We start from the raw sequence: 18,616 nt of genomic DNA, 5'->3' as shown, positions 1-18,616 counted from the left end.
GTATAAATAGGGTTTTATCTCCCTTTACATTTTTTTTTGGCAGTATCATCTTACACCTCCTCTACTTCATCATCCTTGTAGTTGGTCAAAAGTATGTAAATTTTACTACTATATCATCTGTAGGTTTCAGTGCTATCTTCACCATTATGATTCTTTGACTGTGCTGAAGGAAGTTCTTCATTCCCATTGCAGTAATCTTCTGCAGTATTATGCCCACTCCTACATTTCCATTTATGAAGCATGTGTGAAAAATCCATCACATCTGTTAAAATGAAAGAAAAAAGAATTGGTGAACTGCTGTACCTTGGGTAGCAATGTGGTTGTTTCCTGTTACCTTCCACATTGCAGTGCAGTGAGATGAGAGTTGCCATACCAACCACTAAGGTTTCCAACTTCTCTCACATAAAGGATGGCTGCTCTCACCTCCTCCCGGGAATTGGTGACCTATTGTTTGTACAGTGACTTGGTGAATGGGTCACTGTACCATTATAGGCTTTTATAGAATGTTCAGGCAATATTACACTAAAAGATCCATGGATGGCCTTTTATGTCCTCTTTGAGTATTGCCATCAGTTGCCCAAAAGTGCTTATACACTGAATTCACTCCCATATTTCAAAGCCAACCTCTCTATACCTAAAGGTCATCCCATCATTATGCAACCTAATTGATGATTTTACTCAATCCTTGAGAAAACTTGGTTCATAAGAAAAACAATCATTTGTACACAACGCAACCTTATTTGATGAATTATATCCTTATAAGACATTGATGGGGAAATGAATAATTGAAGTTGGAATTGAAGCATGATCCATCTCTCAAGAGCATCTCAATGACAGCTGGTCCACAAAAGTTTGTCAACAGTGATAACTTTCAAGTAAGCTCTTAAAAAATTTGCACCTACGATAGTAGTAATCAAAATGGATCATGTGTGAGGGACTAAGTCATGAGCCAGAGAGTATGATATTTGGCTACCAATACTCCCCATGCAAGGAGACTTATGCAGAGACATATGTCATATTTACAATACAAACATATTATAAATAAGTTAGAGCCAGCTCTAATAGTTTGCTAATGTACAGCATAAATCATGAATATCAGTAAAATGGGAGACTAAAAAAATTTTACCTCTTCCTGATTATAACACATAAGCATTGAAAGTCAGATGCCAAAGCAAAGAAAAACTTGAGGCTGAGAAAGTGAGACACTAGGAGGGGTGGTGAGTGGTATGACCATCAGGAGTACATTCTTTTTGTAACTTTAATTATTGGGAATATGCTGTTTAGGATAGCTTTTGAATAGATACAAACTGTTCATTGCTACATTTCTTAGCTTTCCCTAAAAAGCACACCCTGACACCCCAAACCACATTTAACTGTTCTTCCATTCCACATAATTTCTTCATCCTTTTATTGCGTCGAACATTTCTATCCATTTTTTCTTCCCCCAACTTACCTGCCAAATGAGACACCTGCCCTCTCTCACAGTCTTCATCAACTCATCCCCAATTAAAATGCTCTGCATTTGTGAATATTTGGTGTCACAAATAATTTTCCAGAAAGAAATATCTACAAAAGAGGCAAATCCACTGTCTAACTCAGAAATTAATGGGGAAAAGATCAAACATCACTGTGAAAGCTTCCATGGTAATGTGAAGGTGGCTTAAGAGTTTTTCGGTTCTTCCCACATTAATTCATCTTGGTAGATGGGAGTTTCAAAAAATCCAAAAAGCTACTTCCTTACACTTTAAAATGAATGTTAGAAACAGTTATGCAGGTTCAACAGTCAATCACAGTTTCCTGGGCTAGCCTTGAATCTCAATATAAAGAGAGCAAAAAATCTCTGCAAATAACTTTGGACCTGAAGATAATTACTGAAGTAACAATTAAATGCCATCTACCGCTATGGATCAACATCGGAGACTTTAGTGTGTTAAAAAGTGATAATTGTCATAATTAATTTTAATTTTGGGAAATTAACCACATTTTTCCTTCAAGGAAACTTAATCTAGTGATCTTCTACCCATTAACATTAGTAGTATACAGTCTAAAATAGGTAGCAATACAGTTTAGTCATTGATGATATGGGCCAAGTATGAAGTAATGATATGGAGCACTTGTTCAGTGATACCAAAAATATTAAATCATTTATTGGCATCACTGATAGTGTCTTAAGTGAAATCTGAGAAAATACACTGATATGCATTTCTGGAAAAAGAAATGCGATGACCTATACACTAGGATAGATATAGCTATAGATATAACTATACAGGACCAAAGGGAATACTTGAGCAACACCTTAACACTTTGTCGTATGCTCATGTATTAGTACATTTTTCTGTCACCAGTATCAGAACTGTTTAGATAAATTTAATTTCGGAATTGGATCGAGTTCAGCGGAGGGGGGCTAGATTTGTCAAAAATTAATATGACCAATGTAGTAGCATAACTACTTTGCCAGAAAATTTAGGCTGGGATTCCCTTACACAGCCGCGTTTACAACATAGATTAAACTTATTAAAAGCAACACTTTGTTCCAATCCACCAATTTATAATAAATGAAAAAGAAACACTTTGTTCCAATCCACCAATTTATTACAGGTACGACTAGTTTCGACGCTACGGCGTCATCCTCAGGTACAAAGTTTAAAGTCACAATCATTGTATATATACTCTCTTCTGGAAAGGGTGGGGGAGTTGTGGGAAGAGGGGGCGGGGAGGGGAGTACGGGGGTAGGTACGAAAGTATGTGGGAGAGGGTAGGAAATACCAGGAAAAGCGTTAGTGAGTGGGGGGGATTGGAAGGTGGGTTAAGAAAGGGGAAATTAGGGGAAAGGGGAGGGGATTAGTAAGCTAGGGATTTCATTGGTCAGTATAATTTGAGTCAATGGCTAATGACCAATGAAATCCCTAGCTTACTAATCCCCTCCCCTTTCCCCTAATTTCCCCTTTCTTAACCCACCTTCCAATCCCCCCCACTCACTAACGCTTTTCCTGGTATTTCCTACCCTCTCCCACATACTTTCGTACCTACCCCCGTACTCCCCTCCCCGCCCCCTCTTCCCACAACTCCCCCACCCTTTCCAGAAGAGAGTATATATACAATGATTGTGACTTTAAACTTTGTACCTGAGGATGACGCCGTAGCGTCGAAACTAGTCGTACCTGTAATAAATTGGTGGATTGGAACAAAGTGTTTCTTTTTCATTTATTATAAATTGGTGGATTGGAACAAAGTGTTTCTTTTTCATTTATTAAAATGAACTTCCACAAAGTTGAGGCTGAAACTATTGAACTTATTAAAAGCATTTAAAGATGGGTCCTTTTCCAATGACATCAAGAACATAATACGAACCCCAACGTATTATGGGCGGAGGTATCACGAATATAAGATTAGAGAGATTGACTGCAAGACAGACAGGTTTAAATGGTCTTTTTTTCCAAGAACAATAAGAGACCAGAATGCTTGTAATCGAAATCCCCCAGGAGTTGGCTCGACATAATAAGTATTAACCTAGAAGGGAGAGACTGCGCATGGTTATGCGATTATATTTATATATTTTTTTTGCAGGCTCCCCTTACCTTTCCCCATCCATTTGAAAAACCCTAACCCCCTCATCCCTTTCCTCCTGGTGCTGCACCCCCTGCCACACACCTTTTTGGTGGCTTGCAGGGCATTGAAGTAGATGTAGATGTATCAAGCGGCCAGTCACACATTAATTAGTAGGGACCAATAGAAAAAACTTTTGAAGAATAAATTATAAAAAAATACAACTAATTTGAAAAAAGGGGCTAAAAACAACAAATATAACTCACTCTGTGCCCTGAAAATTTCAAAATTACCTGTTCCAGAAATAACTAATATTAGCAATTCAGTTAGTAATGCTTGCTTGAGGATCCATAACTTCACAACACTAGGAAAAATTATTATTTTGTCAAAGAATAAAATTTATTACATCACGAGTGTTTTGATGTTCAAATGGCAGCACAGTTGGCAGTACCAAAAACTAATACAGGGTGAAAACCATTTTTTTAGCATGAGAAAAACATTAATCGTGACCTTCATTGTGTTTGTTTAAGATGGCCATTGATGGCATCTATGCCTCATGGCCTAAATTACTGATTATTATTGCATTTACTCCCCTCCAAAGAAAGGAAGCACTCAGTGAGACCATAAACAAAAATATTCTGCACAACAGAACTAATACCATCTCACAGCCAATGCATTCCGTCCTTTACTCCGAGAGCTGCTAACGAAAGACCAAATGCACCCTCTGAGAAACATTTACAAAAAAAAAGACACACTGTCCAACAACGGACTCGGAGCATAATCAACTTTGTACAGCCTTTATACACTAATTGAGACTATGGTCACAAGTCTAGTCCAGAGGAACCATCAAGGGGACGCAATTATTTTAAGACACTATTTTCTTCTCTGAGGGCATCACAGACTTGAGCTCTAGATGATTAGAAGGAGAGCTTAGTGCCACTGCTTGCCCTTCTGCACCCAAAGTACCGCTTGCATCGGAATGATGCTTCTTGCTGATGAGCATGAGCAACATGAGGACAGGCAGGTGTAGAAGAGTGAAGCGAAACAGCTTTCGTGAGCTGCGGCTGTCTGAGTCCTTGTAGAACCTCCATGCTGCAACAAGAGGATGGGACAGATTAAGAAATATGGTAGCTGGATAAAGATCAAGAGAGTGATGATACCAGAGATGATTTGCAATATTCCTGGTTGCCAGGAATACACTCATTGTTTCCATTTCATTCAAGAATTAATAGCAAGCACCTAAGCCGCAACAAGGTACAGATTGGATTTGTGTTCTCCATCATTATAAATTCTGCCAATATGAAAAATGAATACTCAAATTCACACTTTTAATATTTTATGCAGATTCAGTCTTCTTATTCCTATAACTTTCCTTAAAATTCTAACATTTCAAACCTGAGGTCATAATTCATGTGAGACAAATTTAGTTACAATATTCATTTCAGGGAGACGTATTACCATATGAAACTATTAGGTTTTACTCCAGCTTTTGTACCAAGTGAGAAACTGGACTTCTAAGAAGTGACTGTAGACCAACAATTGACTCCTGTGCTTTAACTGACAACTCTTGATAAAAATATGACGGGTGAAACTGCAACCTTTGCATAATCAAAGTAATTTGTTCTAAATTTTGGGATGAAATTGTACACAAAATTTGATTTTTGAAGACAACAAACTGGAAATTATTTAAAGTCACCATTTTAGCACGATTAGGTAAAAAATTAATATATCATTCAAAATTAATTTACTCAATCATTGATAAATATGAATTGCACATAATGTTTTATGTTTACACCAACAAATACCTTTCATCTATATAAATGTATTGAATCCTTTATAACTGCCGCTTGTTTACATCCATAAACTTCCTTCCACCACCTTTTGCTCAGATGGACTTGTCTAATTGTAATTACTTCAACAGTTGAGATTCGTTTGAACTCAAGGTTAAGAAAATGGGGATGAGAAAGCTAAAAATAAATCTCTAATTTTTTTTTGCCTTTGGGGGACTTAAGGGTTAGTGCCATGGATAGTGTACCTTCCTACCCAGAGGGACCAGGTTCAAATCTCAGGGATGACAGTCTTTCAAAGGTATCCTGTCCCTGTATGGGGTGCCATACCGAGAGAAATTTAAGTATGCCATCCATTGGTAGGAAAATTAAATTACGGACCTTATGCTAAGAGGAGAATAATGTTCAAAGTCCCAGAGTTCATTCTGCCCCCAAATAACTACTAAAACTAACTTTTGGCAAGATGGGAAAAATGGAACAGACCATCATCAATGAGCCAAGAGACCACTCACATAAGTATGTCAGGTACATGTTGAGGGGAAGGGAGTCAAAGGCAAATGTCCATGTCGTCACTTCAAGCATGGGGGCAGCCAGGCAAATGGCAATCATTCCAACGCTGTACCTCAGGGAAGTTCGACGACAAAGTTCTGAAATTAAATAAGAAAGCATGCAACTGTGAACATAGGTCCATACTCTGCAAATATCTGCAGAGCACTCAATTATTATCATGAGAATGAACTAGTGACAATTCATTCCTTTGAATCTGAAACAAACAGGCAATGTTAGATTCATTTTCATTCACTTCACTATCATCAGTCTAGTGCCCATTGTTGCACCTTAAAGAATCATAAATCACTCGTGAATATTCCTGCACCAGTTTTTACCAATTCCCTGAAGCAAGTACACCATTTACAGCTTGAAGTTAAGCTTTAGTTGAACCCTCTCATCAAACACCACTTCCAACCAACGCCCTCATTACACATGAAATGTACTCATATACATCCCATTAGTCATTGGAATTATGGCGAACATTACTAGTGTACTTGGGGATTACAAATAGACAATAATATTACTTATTCCAAAATAGCTCATATTTTCACGATACTATATTCTTGACTTTGGAATAGTGATTATAATCAATGTAATGAACTTTAAATTATAATGAAACAGCAAGTTTTATGCTAACATCTGTGAAATAAGGTTGATAAAATGAATCTTAAAGTATCAATCTGTGATTCCATGGTAGAATTATATACAAAGGTATGGAGTTTAACTATATCCACTTCCAATAGACAGCCTATTATTTATTAAATTTTTCCCGGCTCAACTTTGTGGAAGTTCACGTTTATTACATGCAGAATGCAATGTATCTTTCTACTGTCCTTTATTTACGTATAACTAGTTTAAACACTCAAGCGTCATCATCAGGTACCAGGACAGTGGAAAGATACATGGTATTCTTCATTTAATAAAGCCTATTTATTCATTATTCAATGATAATTTAAATCCCATATAAATTTTACTGAAAACTAATCTAATGAAAACAAATTCCTCAAAGACAAAGTGATTAATTAATTTTAGATGCAAAATGTAATCTAATCACCTGACTCAGATGCAATAGGTCCCAATCAGGCTAAAAAATTTATTTTAGCTATAAAACCAAAATATTAAAGAAATACGAGGATAATTTGAAAAAATCTTGAAATGGAATAGAAATAAACAACTTAACTCAATGAAACTTTAATAAATTTTCAATGTAGTCTCCCTGTACACTAATGCACTTGGTCCAGCGATGTTACAATGATCCCATTAAAAAATTAGATTCCTTTAGGCCAACAAAATACCCATCTACTTTGGCTGTTAGTTCTTTGTTTGAAGATAATTTTCATCCACTGAGGAAAATTTCAGCTCGGGGAAGAAAAAGAAAACCAAAGGAGCCAAATCAGGCAAATAAGTTGGGTGTGGCAACAATTCATATCTTAGTTCACGTATTTTTGTCATGGCAACGACACATATGTGGGTGTGCAGTATTGATGAAAGATGGCTTTCTTCCTGGCCGAACATGCCTTTTTTCATGTCTCTTTTGCTGTAGTTGGTCCAGGAGGTTAGCATAGTAATTCCCAGTAACTGTTTCACCAGTGGGAAGATAATCTATCAGCAGAATCCCTTTTGCATTCCAGAAAACTGAAGCCGTCACCTTTGCGGCAAACCGAATTGCCTTTGCTTTCTTTAGTGGTGGTGAATCAACATGTTTCCACTAATTTGACTATTATTTTGTCTCTGTAGACCCAAGTTTCATCTGTGGTCACAAACTGGTGCAGAAAGTATTGTTAGCTTTTCTTAAAATGGGTCGAACATGGTTCGGAAATTTCCATTGCAATGCATTTGTCATCTTGTATCAAGAGTTGCTGCACCATCTAGCAGATAATTTTCTCATGTCCCATTCCACTGTTAAAATGTGATATATCCATTCAGATGACATCCCTACAGCATCAGCGATTTCTTGCACTTTCAGTTGCCTATCCTCCATGACCATTCTATGCACTTCTGGAATAATTTCTGGGGTAGTGACACATTTTGGCTGACCACTATGCGTATCATCTTCTAAGCTGTCCCAACCAAACTTAAACTCGTTTGTCCATTTGACAACACTTGAATATGAAGGAGCATAGTCCCCTAAAATGTTTTGAAAGTCGGCATGAATTTCCTTTGCTTTCAAACCTTTCTTCATGTAGTTTTGAATCGCTGCTCTAATCTCAATTTTTTCCATCTTCACTAATCACCACACGGCAACAACAACAGAGGACCTCTGCATCACAGATTTCTTCCCAGAGCATAGACGAGTTACATATATACTCAGCGCCGGCCCCAGTGGCGGCAGGATAATGTCCTCACCTACCAACCCAGAGGTCGCGGGTTCGATTCCCGCCTAGGTGGATTTTCCTGCATCTAGGGCTTGGTTGCATGTCTTCAATGTAATGTCTGTAATGTAAGGGCTAGGTGGAAGAAGGGACTATAGGTCTCAACCTTGCCCAATTAAGTCGATAAATAAGTTAATAAATAAAGAATTACCTATTACTATGCAGGAGACTTGTTGCACTAGCACTGATATCTGGAGGTGATTTCGAGAACTTTTCAACCTACCTTCATGACGTCCAAAGCTAGAGATAAAAAATGAACAACTTGACAATCTTCCCCAATGGAATTCCATTAAATCACACCTCACTGATCTGAATTGATCTAATAAGCACTTATGCCTATGGTTACACAAGCTCACAGCATCTCACTGCCTTGGCATGTAGAGCAGACCACATCTTGGTGGTGAAACATATACCAACCAGGGTGTGTGACAGCCATCATCCTGTAACCAGCCCTTGAATACTCCTGCCGCAGGTTCCATGAAAGAGCGTTGAAATGAGGGAATTGCCATGCATAGAGCACAGCGGCCATGAGCCAGGCACCACTCCCAAGGGAGCCACCGGAACAGGCAGCCCACCCCATGAGAGGGGGGATTGCTCCCACTGCGGAAGGACAAGAGAGCATCATGTCAGAGCATGGGCAGCCTCACCACGCACAACGCCTCCCCCTCTCAACTCCAACCACCCACTCCACGTGCATTCGCAGCAATCATGAGGTTAATGGGAAGCGGGGGGGGGGGGGGGGGTAAGATTTCATAGCCTAAAAGAACTTGTGCTGATTATATATTCATGAAAAGCCCATTATTTCAAGAAAAATTAATTATTGCCCAAAACTCACCCAGAATCCTTAAATTTACAAGCACAAAATGTATATCGCCTTAAATTTGTTAGTAAACCTGGAATTTACACAAGATCTCACTTACCTCAGGGATAATGATTTGATTTTCATCATTTTATCCAATATTTAGTTAGGTAAAGTAAGTTTTTCACATTTATACTGACTGATATGTATACTAATATTATATTATGCACAAAGGATGCAGGCTAATTTTTTTAAATGTCAGCAGAGAAGTGATCTATTGTAATATGCTTTACTCTTAGGTGTGCAAAATGATGTTTCTTTTCTGACAGTAGCATTGTTTGGAAACAGACTAGAATAAGAACATTTTCAAAGTAAAATAAAAAAATGGCTGAAAATAAAATAAGACAGAGGATTGGGTTGGTGCAGTGACTAGTTTCCTAGCTTTGCATCCCAAGATCTTGGGTTTGAATCCTGATGGTGACAGAATTTTTCAGGGGTATAGACCAACAAAACAGCACGAAAAAATTAAATCTTTCATTTTTTCCTTGGAAGACTTTCTGAGATTTCAACTGACTAGATTGGGCACATTTCAACTACTTTATTACTTTTTCTCAATATGTAATGAAATTTCCCCTATGAAGTAATGCCATTAGTAGATTAAGTGGTAATTTTTAGACTCTTTATCTACATTATGGGGGAGCGTGCTCTGCATTTCAATAGTGTATTTATTCTTCTCGGGTTAAACTGTCCTAACATATAAATATCAGTAAAATTATTGTCTGAGTAAAAACCTTTATTTTTAATTAATATCAAGTTATTAGTCATTGGGATGGGGGCACCATCAGCAAATGTCCTATGCACCATTAGGGATAGATGGTAATTTGGCAGGGGCAGATTAATCAGGAATTGGAACAAGGGTGGGAAAACCATCAGCATCAGCCTACTCTCATTGAAAGGGGCTACGGGGTCCACAGTTTAACATCCCATCCGATGGATGACTTACTCTGCTCTAAGTGCTCTCCTCATATCATCGCAAAAAGGGAACTGGATATCTCCAGAAAAATTCTGCACCCCTGGGATTCAAACCTGTGCCCTCAGGAAGGGAAGCCAGAATATTAGCACCTGCACCACCCTGATACTTCTTTATCTATTTCAAGTTATGACAAATGATACAAGAGAGTGGTTTGAGACAACCCATAGGAAAATAGTTGGCTGAGTCTCTACCCTAAACGGACAGTTATGCCTTTTGAGTACTTCACCAAAACACACTGTTCAACATTTGAATGTTGCTCACCAATGCTCCCAACCCATGTGTTGGCAATTGTGATCCTCTTCAGAGGAGTGTAGGCTGATGTGTAAAGGAAGAGGTTAAGAATCCCAAGGCAGGCAGTTGCTGGATTGGCGAACACCCAGAGGATGCATGAGCCCAAAAGGGAAGATCCGAGTGCAAAACCCATTGCATGGGCTGGGCTGAAAAAATACGAAAAGTGAAAGCAAAAATTATTGTAACATATAATGAAAGTGGATCAAGTTTATGAAAAACGGTATGAAGTTTGAAGTGCTTGTACATTTAAGTCCAGAATTCACATCACAATGAATAGCAGAACTCCTGAAGTGCTCAATTGCATGACCAATGAAACTGCCTTCACATCAAGAGCTATTTCTATAAGAGAAAGGGTGACATTCCCATGTCGCAATATCTCTGTACTCAATATATTTGAGCTATGAAGTAGGCAACCCTTTCATACGGTTTGCCCTTCTCCTGCTAAGAATATGAAAGAGAAGGCCTAAATCACCTAGATGCAAATGCCCTTGCATACAGACTGAACTGTAATTGCCCTGAAATTTTGTATGTTGCTTCCCACAATTATTATCAATGTGATGATAATAATCATTTGATTGAAATCAATTTCAAAGTTAAAGCAAATGAGAAAATTTCACAGATTAAAAATAATTCCCCATGACTGGGATCCTGGCCAAGGAGAATGATTTCCACACCAGAAAACCTCACATTTGTGTGAAGATCAGCCTCTGTTAAAGTAACTGTAATTGCATTCCCTGCATTTCTTTGAATCAGAAAGTCAAACTTCCATATTTTTAATTGCTGAGAGCTCTTTAAATTCTCACTTTCATACATGATCAAAAAACAAAGACACCACTCAGGTTAGGGACATTGATAGGGGATTGGAGCTAAATCTTCTTAGAGCCATTCAGAGTCATGGAATGATCTAAAATAAGGAAAGGATAAACAACGAATTATTTCATTCCCATTGAAAATTGATGTAGCCCTTGGTTACCTAAGAAAAAAGCATGCTACTTTTCAGGCCTCATGTAGCATTTTCATGCTGCACAAATTCCAGCTCAAATGACTATTATTTTTCCGTTGGCTGTGATTGCAAATTACAGGAAGTAGATCTTTTACAGATTAATTTCCTGTTACACCATATGAAAAAATTAGGTCGCAAGATATGTGAAAACTAGAATTGATTACACACACTGAGGTAAATAAAGCTTGGTCATGGGCTGTAAAGAATTTACACGCTGACACATGACATTTAATGAGAATTAGTGCACTCTCTTACTACCTACTTACCAATGCAACAATTTCAGAGTGTAAAAATCATTCGCCTTGACTGGGATTCGAACCCAGATCCCTCAATATCCGGTCGAGTGCTTTAGCCACTTAAGCTACCGAGGCGTCCTCTTAAACTCTGAAAATTTGGGGCTTTTAAAGGAACTAGACGTTGTGACGAAATGCCGTACATACAATGTCACAGGCATTGGTATTCGTGCGCGAGGCGCCACAGTCCACGAGGTTAAAGCCAACTTTAAACACTTATGGTGTTTATCCTTTGACAAATTCCAAAGAAACTGCGGGAGATACCGCAACAGTAACTTTTAACGGAGTCATCCGCTAATGTGCATTTCAATGCAACAATTTCAGAGTGTAAAAATCATTCGCCTTGACTGGGATTCGAATCCAGATCCCTCAATATCCTATATATTGAGGGATCTGGGTTCGAATCCCAGTCAAGGCGAATGATTTTTACACTCTGAAATTGTTGCATTGAAATGCACATTAGCGGATGACTCCGTTAAAAGTTACTGTTGCGGTATCTCCCGCAGTTTCTTTGGAATTTACCTACTTACCCTTAATCTGTAACAAGAACTTAATTCTATATTCAGCATACTTACTAGGCATACATATATGTACCAGAAGAGATGGCTTCCAAAGTGAATGGAGCAGATCACTGGGTCAGTGATTACTCACGTGAGAAGGCCCCTGACTAGAACTCGGTTACGGGTTCTTGGCATCTGCGCATCAAATGGAACCTCAAGGAATTGATTCACAGCATTGGCTGCAGAAGAAACTAGGCCTGTTCCAACCGCTAGTGCCAACAGAGTGCCTACTTCCAAAGGATATGGTGCCATTACATAGCCACCCAAGGATGTGAGCACCACCAAAGCTGAAAAGGTGAAAGAGGAAATGTCCAGAGTACTAGAGAAATTGATCAAGGTAGCACACCAGATTCAACAATATCAGAGTATAGGCAATGGCACAAGGCTAACAAGAATGATAACCAGAATAAAAAATATTCACCACTTTGACTGCTGACAAAAATATGACTGGTTGAAAGATCTTTTGATTATTTCTAGGATAATTAATGAATATTTATTCAATAAACAGCAATTCATATCATAAAAGGGATGCACCAGTTAATTAATTCATTTTGGTTTTGGAGACATAGAGAAAATGACATTTGGTTTCATGTAAGAGTGCGATGTCAAAAGCTTTCCAAAGGGCCAATCACTCATGCCAGTTTTCTCCCAAAGCTTGAAGATGAATATTAATATGGACATAATGTTCAGGTACCTATATCATTATGATTTCTAATCATTTATCAAGTATCACTTTTTTATTTGGATTAATGGTACTTTATCATCACTTAATCCAAGTTAATAAGCAATTCCTTCAGACCTCCAATATTCACATCTGCTGCAGCTATTTCACCAGTAATATTCTATTTACTGATACTTTTTTTCCTAAAATTCACACCTATTTTTTTATGTCATATGATGTACTTGTGTATCAATATATAATCTTCAAATTATTAGAGTGCAAAAACAAGAGCTATGCGATTATTCACTGTATTTTAATCTTATACAGGGTGCTCCCTTGATTAATGGTTTCAAATCCAGTCATTAACAGTTTTTAAGGATCAAATATTGCCAATTATAATGTTTTTTGGTGCTAACTGCTAAGCTGTGAGAAATTCTAATTCCTTTTTAATGATTATTTGTACTTCCACGCTAAAAGTGACCAAAAAGGCATTTAACATGACAAGAAAAAAGTGGCTGAATGTCAACATATGTTTTCTACAATCATTAAAAATTATTAGCTTGATTTCTAGAAAAGAGAGGTGAACTAGTGAGTCATCAAGATTTGCCCTATCGTGGCCACTCCTCGGTATGCAAGGGAAGTAAAGGCACCCAGGGGATAATAAGTGCCTACCTGCTTTGCATTTACACACAGAAGAGAGGTGCATGCTCTGTCACCTTTTTCCTGCACAGAGAAGCAAGAAAATGATTAAGTTGTGGCAGCTTAAGGATTAATGATGAATAATATCAACCAGCCATTACTAAAAATAACTGGACCTTTTTGATGTGGGCATAACTATCATTAAATATATTGGTATGAAGATTTGTGCATCTGAGTTTCCAACATACATCACTGCCTTCATAATATAAAGGGCAGCCAAATGAAAACCAAATACCTACCATAATACCCAGATCATGTGAAAGGTGGTAACACTGTTATTAGGTATCGATACTGCCATTGCTGTGGTAGGAGAACTAAATAGTGACAGCACACAGGTGCACTCAGTTGCTGGGTTATGTCCTTGATGGTGCACGGACTGGTCTAGTCTGTTCTTTCAGTTGTAGAATTAATGGTAAGCAAAGAAGAGCAGAGAGGTGTGATTCGTTTTCTGGTGGCAGAAGGTGCTGGAGTACACTAAATTCATTGTCGCATATCTGCTATGCATGGTGAACATTGCATGTCCCTGAGGAGTATACACAAGTGGCACAGAAGATTCTAAGGAGGGTGCATATAACTGCAAGATGATGCAGTACAAGCTCATCGAGCCATTATCCCTGATGTGATAGGGCGCATTAATTGCCTTAAATGGGAAAACCGACGAATCACAGAGGAAGAAATTCATGTGCAGGTCGGCATTAGCCATGGCTCCATGTGTGCCATTATCAAAGATCACTTGCATTTCCACAAAGTTTGCGTGCTAAGGGTTACACAACAAATGACGGAGGGACAAAAGATTGACAGAATGGTGTCATTTATGAGTCATTTCCAGTGGTACCATGAGGAAGAGTATGAATTTCTGTCCTGTATTGTCACAGCGGACAAAACATGGTGCCACCATTTCAAGCCCAAAAGCAAACGGCAAAGCCAACAATGGAAACATCCCAATTCTCCCCTGCCAAAGAAGAGCTGTTCACACAAGTTCCAGTAAAGTCATGATAACCTTCTTCTTTAACTGCAGGGGCCTTCTGCTGGTCAAAATCCTCGAGCGTGGAACCACAACCAACGCGCAGCGCTATGAAGACACTTAGCAGAAACTGTGACAAGCAATAATGTTTAAACACCCTGGAATGCTGTCGGATGGAATCATCCTGTTGAATGATAATGCTTACCACTATACTGTCAATCTGACAAAGGCTACGCTTCAGTGATTTGGTTAGGAAACACTTCAACATCCTCCTTACAGCCCAGATCTTTTACCTTATGATTTTCTCATCTTTGGCGACCTAAAGAAAAGATATTCGTGGACATTGGTTTCATTTGGACAAGGAAGAGCAAGAGTGGTTGCAGTTGTGGATACTTCAGCAACCTGCCTCTTTCTAAAAATCTCGAATTAATCATCTTGTCTCCCAATGGAATAAATATACCAATGCTTTTGGTCATTACTTTTGAATAAAACCATTCCGTGGTCATGTTGCAGAGGATGTTCTCTTTTAATTTGACTTCCCCTCATAGCCGGAGATTCTGGAAGGAATTTCTGCTTGGGTAGTAACCACATCTACCACTGCCAAATGGGTTCCTATACCAATGGGCCAGGCCCAGAGGAGATAAGTGTCCCCAAAAGGGCAGCCTTCTATATGCCCACTACACGACCATCCCTCTTTGCCCTGTAGGCTGGGATGCATTTCATTTTTTAAATCATTTTTAGACGCTTAACTTGACTTCACTTCGAAACTTAACTTCACTTAACACACCTGAAAGGAGAACTATTAGCTTAAGACAGTAACCTGGCTACACCTCATTTACATAGTCAACCGAGATATTAAATCAATATTCATTTTAGCTGGAGGCAAAAATCCAATCAGGAACAAGAAATGCCTGAGATGGTTGAGTAGAATGACATCAGGCTTTGTCATAGACAGGTTGCAACACAGTGGGAAGGATTAATTTCACCAGAGAGTACAATTTTTGTTCTCTCCAATGGACTTTATATCTTTATGGGCAATTGAGAGGATAGATAGTATAAATATTATTAATATAGTCATATTAATATACTATTATTATAGAATACTCCCAATTGTCTGGATCCCTGGCTGGATAAAAAATAGACAGGTTAATCGGAAAACATATCCAAAATATTATCATTGGATTATAAAATTGAACAACTTTTTGTTCATATTTATTCATATAAAGGAGAGGAGGACATACCAGTCAACCTGAATTTGCCAAGCATAAGGTATTGTCCAGGCAGGTTGGCCAACCGCACATCACCATACTCCTTCCACCCCAGTTCCCGAGCGTCAATTGCATCGTGTAAGGGAATTGCTCTCTCCCCAGTAAGCCCAACTCTCCCTGGTGTGCCTTTCTTCCCTTGCCTCACTACACTAACATCCTCATTGATCCTTGGCCCCAGGTTTCCAGTTGGGGGGAGTACTGTAACACCTTCATTCTCTTCCTTTGGCTGGATCTTGGCAACCCTCTGCTGAGCTGCTGCTGCCAGGCCATGGTGGGGAGCCCTTGTGGAATATGGCTGTAAGTTGGTAGGGTAGATATGATCATATTTATTATGATGGCATTAATATGTAAGCCTGTCTCTGATAGGTAGACTGACTTAGTTGAGTAATTAATTTTAAAGCAGGTTTTATGAATTTTATAAAATAAAATGGAATTCAACACAGGGTTTTTAAATGAAATTACAATTAGCAATAACAAAGTAATAAAGTACCTTACATTTTAAACTTTCTGCGATTAAATGGATGATATACCCTTGACTTTATGTCAATCATATATATCTATTATTGACCATACTAGCGGCAATTTAGTTGGCCTACATGTAGCCTCATGGAGCCTGAGATCTTCCTAGGGAAGGAGAGTTAGAACACATATTTCGATTTATTGATTGAAAATATTTTCAGGAGTAATATATATTAAGGATTAACAATGTGGTATACTTAGTGAATTAAATATACACATCTCCTTAAAAAGTGAGTCAGGGTAGTCCAGGGATAGAGATTTGGACTACTGACCGGTGGGCCCGGGCTCGATTTCCGGGCAAACCTCTCTGAGCACCCACAGCTCCACCCAAGCTATGTGATTTTTTGGGAACCAGATCTTCCTTGGAAACCATAAACAGCACAGGGAAAGGCACTGACTGTGCGTGTGTACCCTGATGTGTGGGCTTTCACACGCCATTGGACTTATTCCTGGGTGAACTCTATCATCACCCACCAAACCAACCTTTGGGTTGATTACTGTGATTATGGAATTTTTATTTCCTTAAAGTCAAGTAATAAGAGATAATGTGAAAGGCGATGAGCTTCTAAGAGCTTCTTCATCACTGGATGAAGGCAGATATGACAAAAGGAGGAAGAGTGGGGAAAAAATTATGCCACTTATGATGGAAGCTGCGAATGGGTCCCCCGTCTCATATCGTAATCAGTGCATGACCTTCCACCAAAAGCATTTCCCACGCAACATCTACTGAAGAAATAGAATTTCAATGTAAATTTGCCGCAAGAAACTTTTAAACAAGACCACAGAGTGGACAGCCAGTACTGTAGCTGCCTCCACAGCCTGATTACTTTCTCCTCTTTTGCATCAAAGTCACTGTTCAGAGCCACTCCAAAAACACAACTCTTACATCATGACAATCATTTTAACCTAAAAATGACCACATTATGAAAAGTTGAATATTTCCCATTGATTCTACCAACTGGTGGAATGGGTAGTAATTATTCTGAAGGGAAATATTTCAATGTTCAATGATTAATACTTCTCAGTAAAGCTTTCTTCGAGTTCATTTATAATGGCCCTTAATGTAAAAGAATCAATTGAAAATATACATGATTAAATATACCCACAGGAAGAATTAGGCACTTCAGAATATCACATATAATAGATGAGCGAGCTACAATCGAAGAAAAAACAGTTAATTTTTTGAAAAGTAAGAAAGGAACCACTCGGTCAATCGAATGAATACGTCAGTTTAGACTTACAACAAAATCACTCCCAATTGGCACATGTATGCACTTGTGGGTTTTCAATTATTCTGAACCTCTGGGCAGAGTATCCACTCGAATGTCCTTTAAGAGCCACCTTTTAATGTAATCCACCGCATGTAAATACATCAAATCAACGTACTTACAGGCTAAAAGATAAACGTAACCCAACTACTACCGCTCCGATGTTTCAATTATCAAGTGGATTTTGATTGCAATTATTTTTTAAAATTGATAATTGATGGAATATATACAAAATGATTGTATGCATAGTTTACCTGTCTTATAGCTACACCGACTCGATATATGAGGAAGTATCTCCGGTATGCCATGTTTACTAATCCACTGAGCCGAGGAGCTGACACTTGGAACGTCATCGGACTAGATATGACTCGGATGTTCTCCCGTTTCTCGACACATCTCAATGATGCCCATCTCAAAAAAAGGAGGGCAAAAATGAGTGCGAATGTGGGTACCGGCAAGGTTATGCTTGCAATACGTCATCAACTTGAACTTCTAAAAAGAGCACTGTGGTTCTTGGGAATAAAGAGTGGCACTCTCAGATGGCACATCACTAACACTCATTAATGATGAAGTAATAACATCTAGGAATGTTAACTTATCATTTGAAACAATACAAGTTAGTGGCAGTGGGTACAACCGAGGGTAAGATCTACAGGCGAGATGCAGATGAGGAGAGGTTCAATGATTTTCGGGTAAATGATGTTTTTCTGCTAATAATACTTGGAATAGAACTTGTTTAGTTTTTGTACCGTCTGCTAAAACTACCTGGGGTTATTTCATCTGCCAACAATATATTCAGATATTCCTTCAAAACCATGTGCTATTAGTATTTCATTCACTTTCACTCCATCTCACACTGTCCATATGGTCTCAATGAATAAATAAACTTCTTAATCTTAAATTTCTTCCATTAGAAAAACACAATCAGAAGAATTACGAATTCCGTTGTCATCTGCTCCATCGGTATCTGTTTTTTAACAAATGAACGACTAGATCCGTCAAAA

General features: G+C 38.4%; 1 protein-coding gene across 1 annotated transcript; it reads right to left on the bottom strand.

The window, feature by feature from the left end:
• Positions 1-3,932: 3,932 nt before the first annotated feature.
• On the bottom strand, positions 3,933-18,537 carry Cox10 (Cytochrome c oxidase assembly factor 10). Its single transcript, XM_071585144.1, has 8 exons — positions 18,378-18,537; positions 17,867-18,023; positions 15,799-16,120; positions 12,325-12,520; positions 10,348-10,523; positions 8,672-8,854; positions 5,846-5,980; positions 3,933-4,638 (listed from the first exon to the last, which is right to left on the bottom strand). Exons 2-8 carry the CDS (start codon positions 17,963-17,965, stop codon positions 4,412-4,414), a joined length of 1,338 nt encoding a protein of 445 aa, XP_071441245.1. The 5' UTR covers positions 17,966-18,023; positions 18,378-18,537; the 3' UTR covers positions 3,933-4,411.
• Between the last annotated feature and the right edge of the window lie 79 nt (positions 18,538-18,616).

The sequence above is a fragment of the Hetaerina americana genome, unplaced genomic scaffold, assembly GCF_022747635.1.
Source record: "Hetaerina americana unplaced genomic scaffold, ioHetAmer1.1.p SCAF_1, whole genome shotgun sequence".
Lineage (NCBI taxonomy): Eukaryota > Metazoa > Arthropoda > Insecta > Odonata > Calopterygidae > Hetaerina > Hetaerina americana.
The sequence above is the reverse complement of the archived record's forward strand: the minus strand, read 5'-3'. Positions and strand labels throughout refer to the sequence as shown.

Excerpts from the sequence above, each read along its gene's own strand:
- Cox10 (XM_071585144.1), bottom strand. The coding sequence starts at position 17,965 with ATGACGTTCCAAGTGTCAGCTCCTCGGCTCAGTGGATTAGTAAACATG. Across the intron at positions 8,855-10,347 it reads CACATGGGTTGGGAGCATTG|TGGGAGCAATCCCCCCTCTC; the intron begins GTGAGCAACATT and ends GTCCTTCCGCAG. Across the intron at positions 4,639-5,845 it reads CATGTACCTGACATACTTAT|CATGGAGGTTCTACAAGGAC; the intron begins GTGAGTGGTCTC and ends CTCTTGTTGCAG.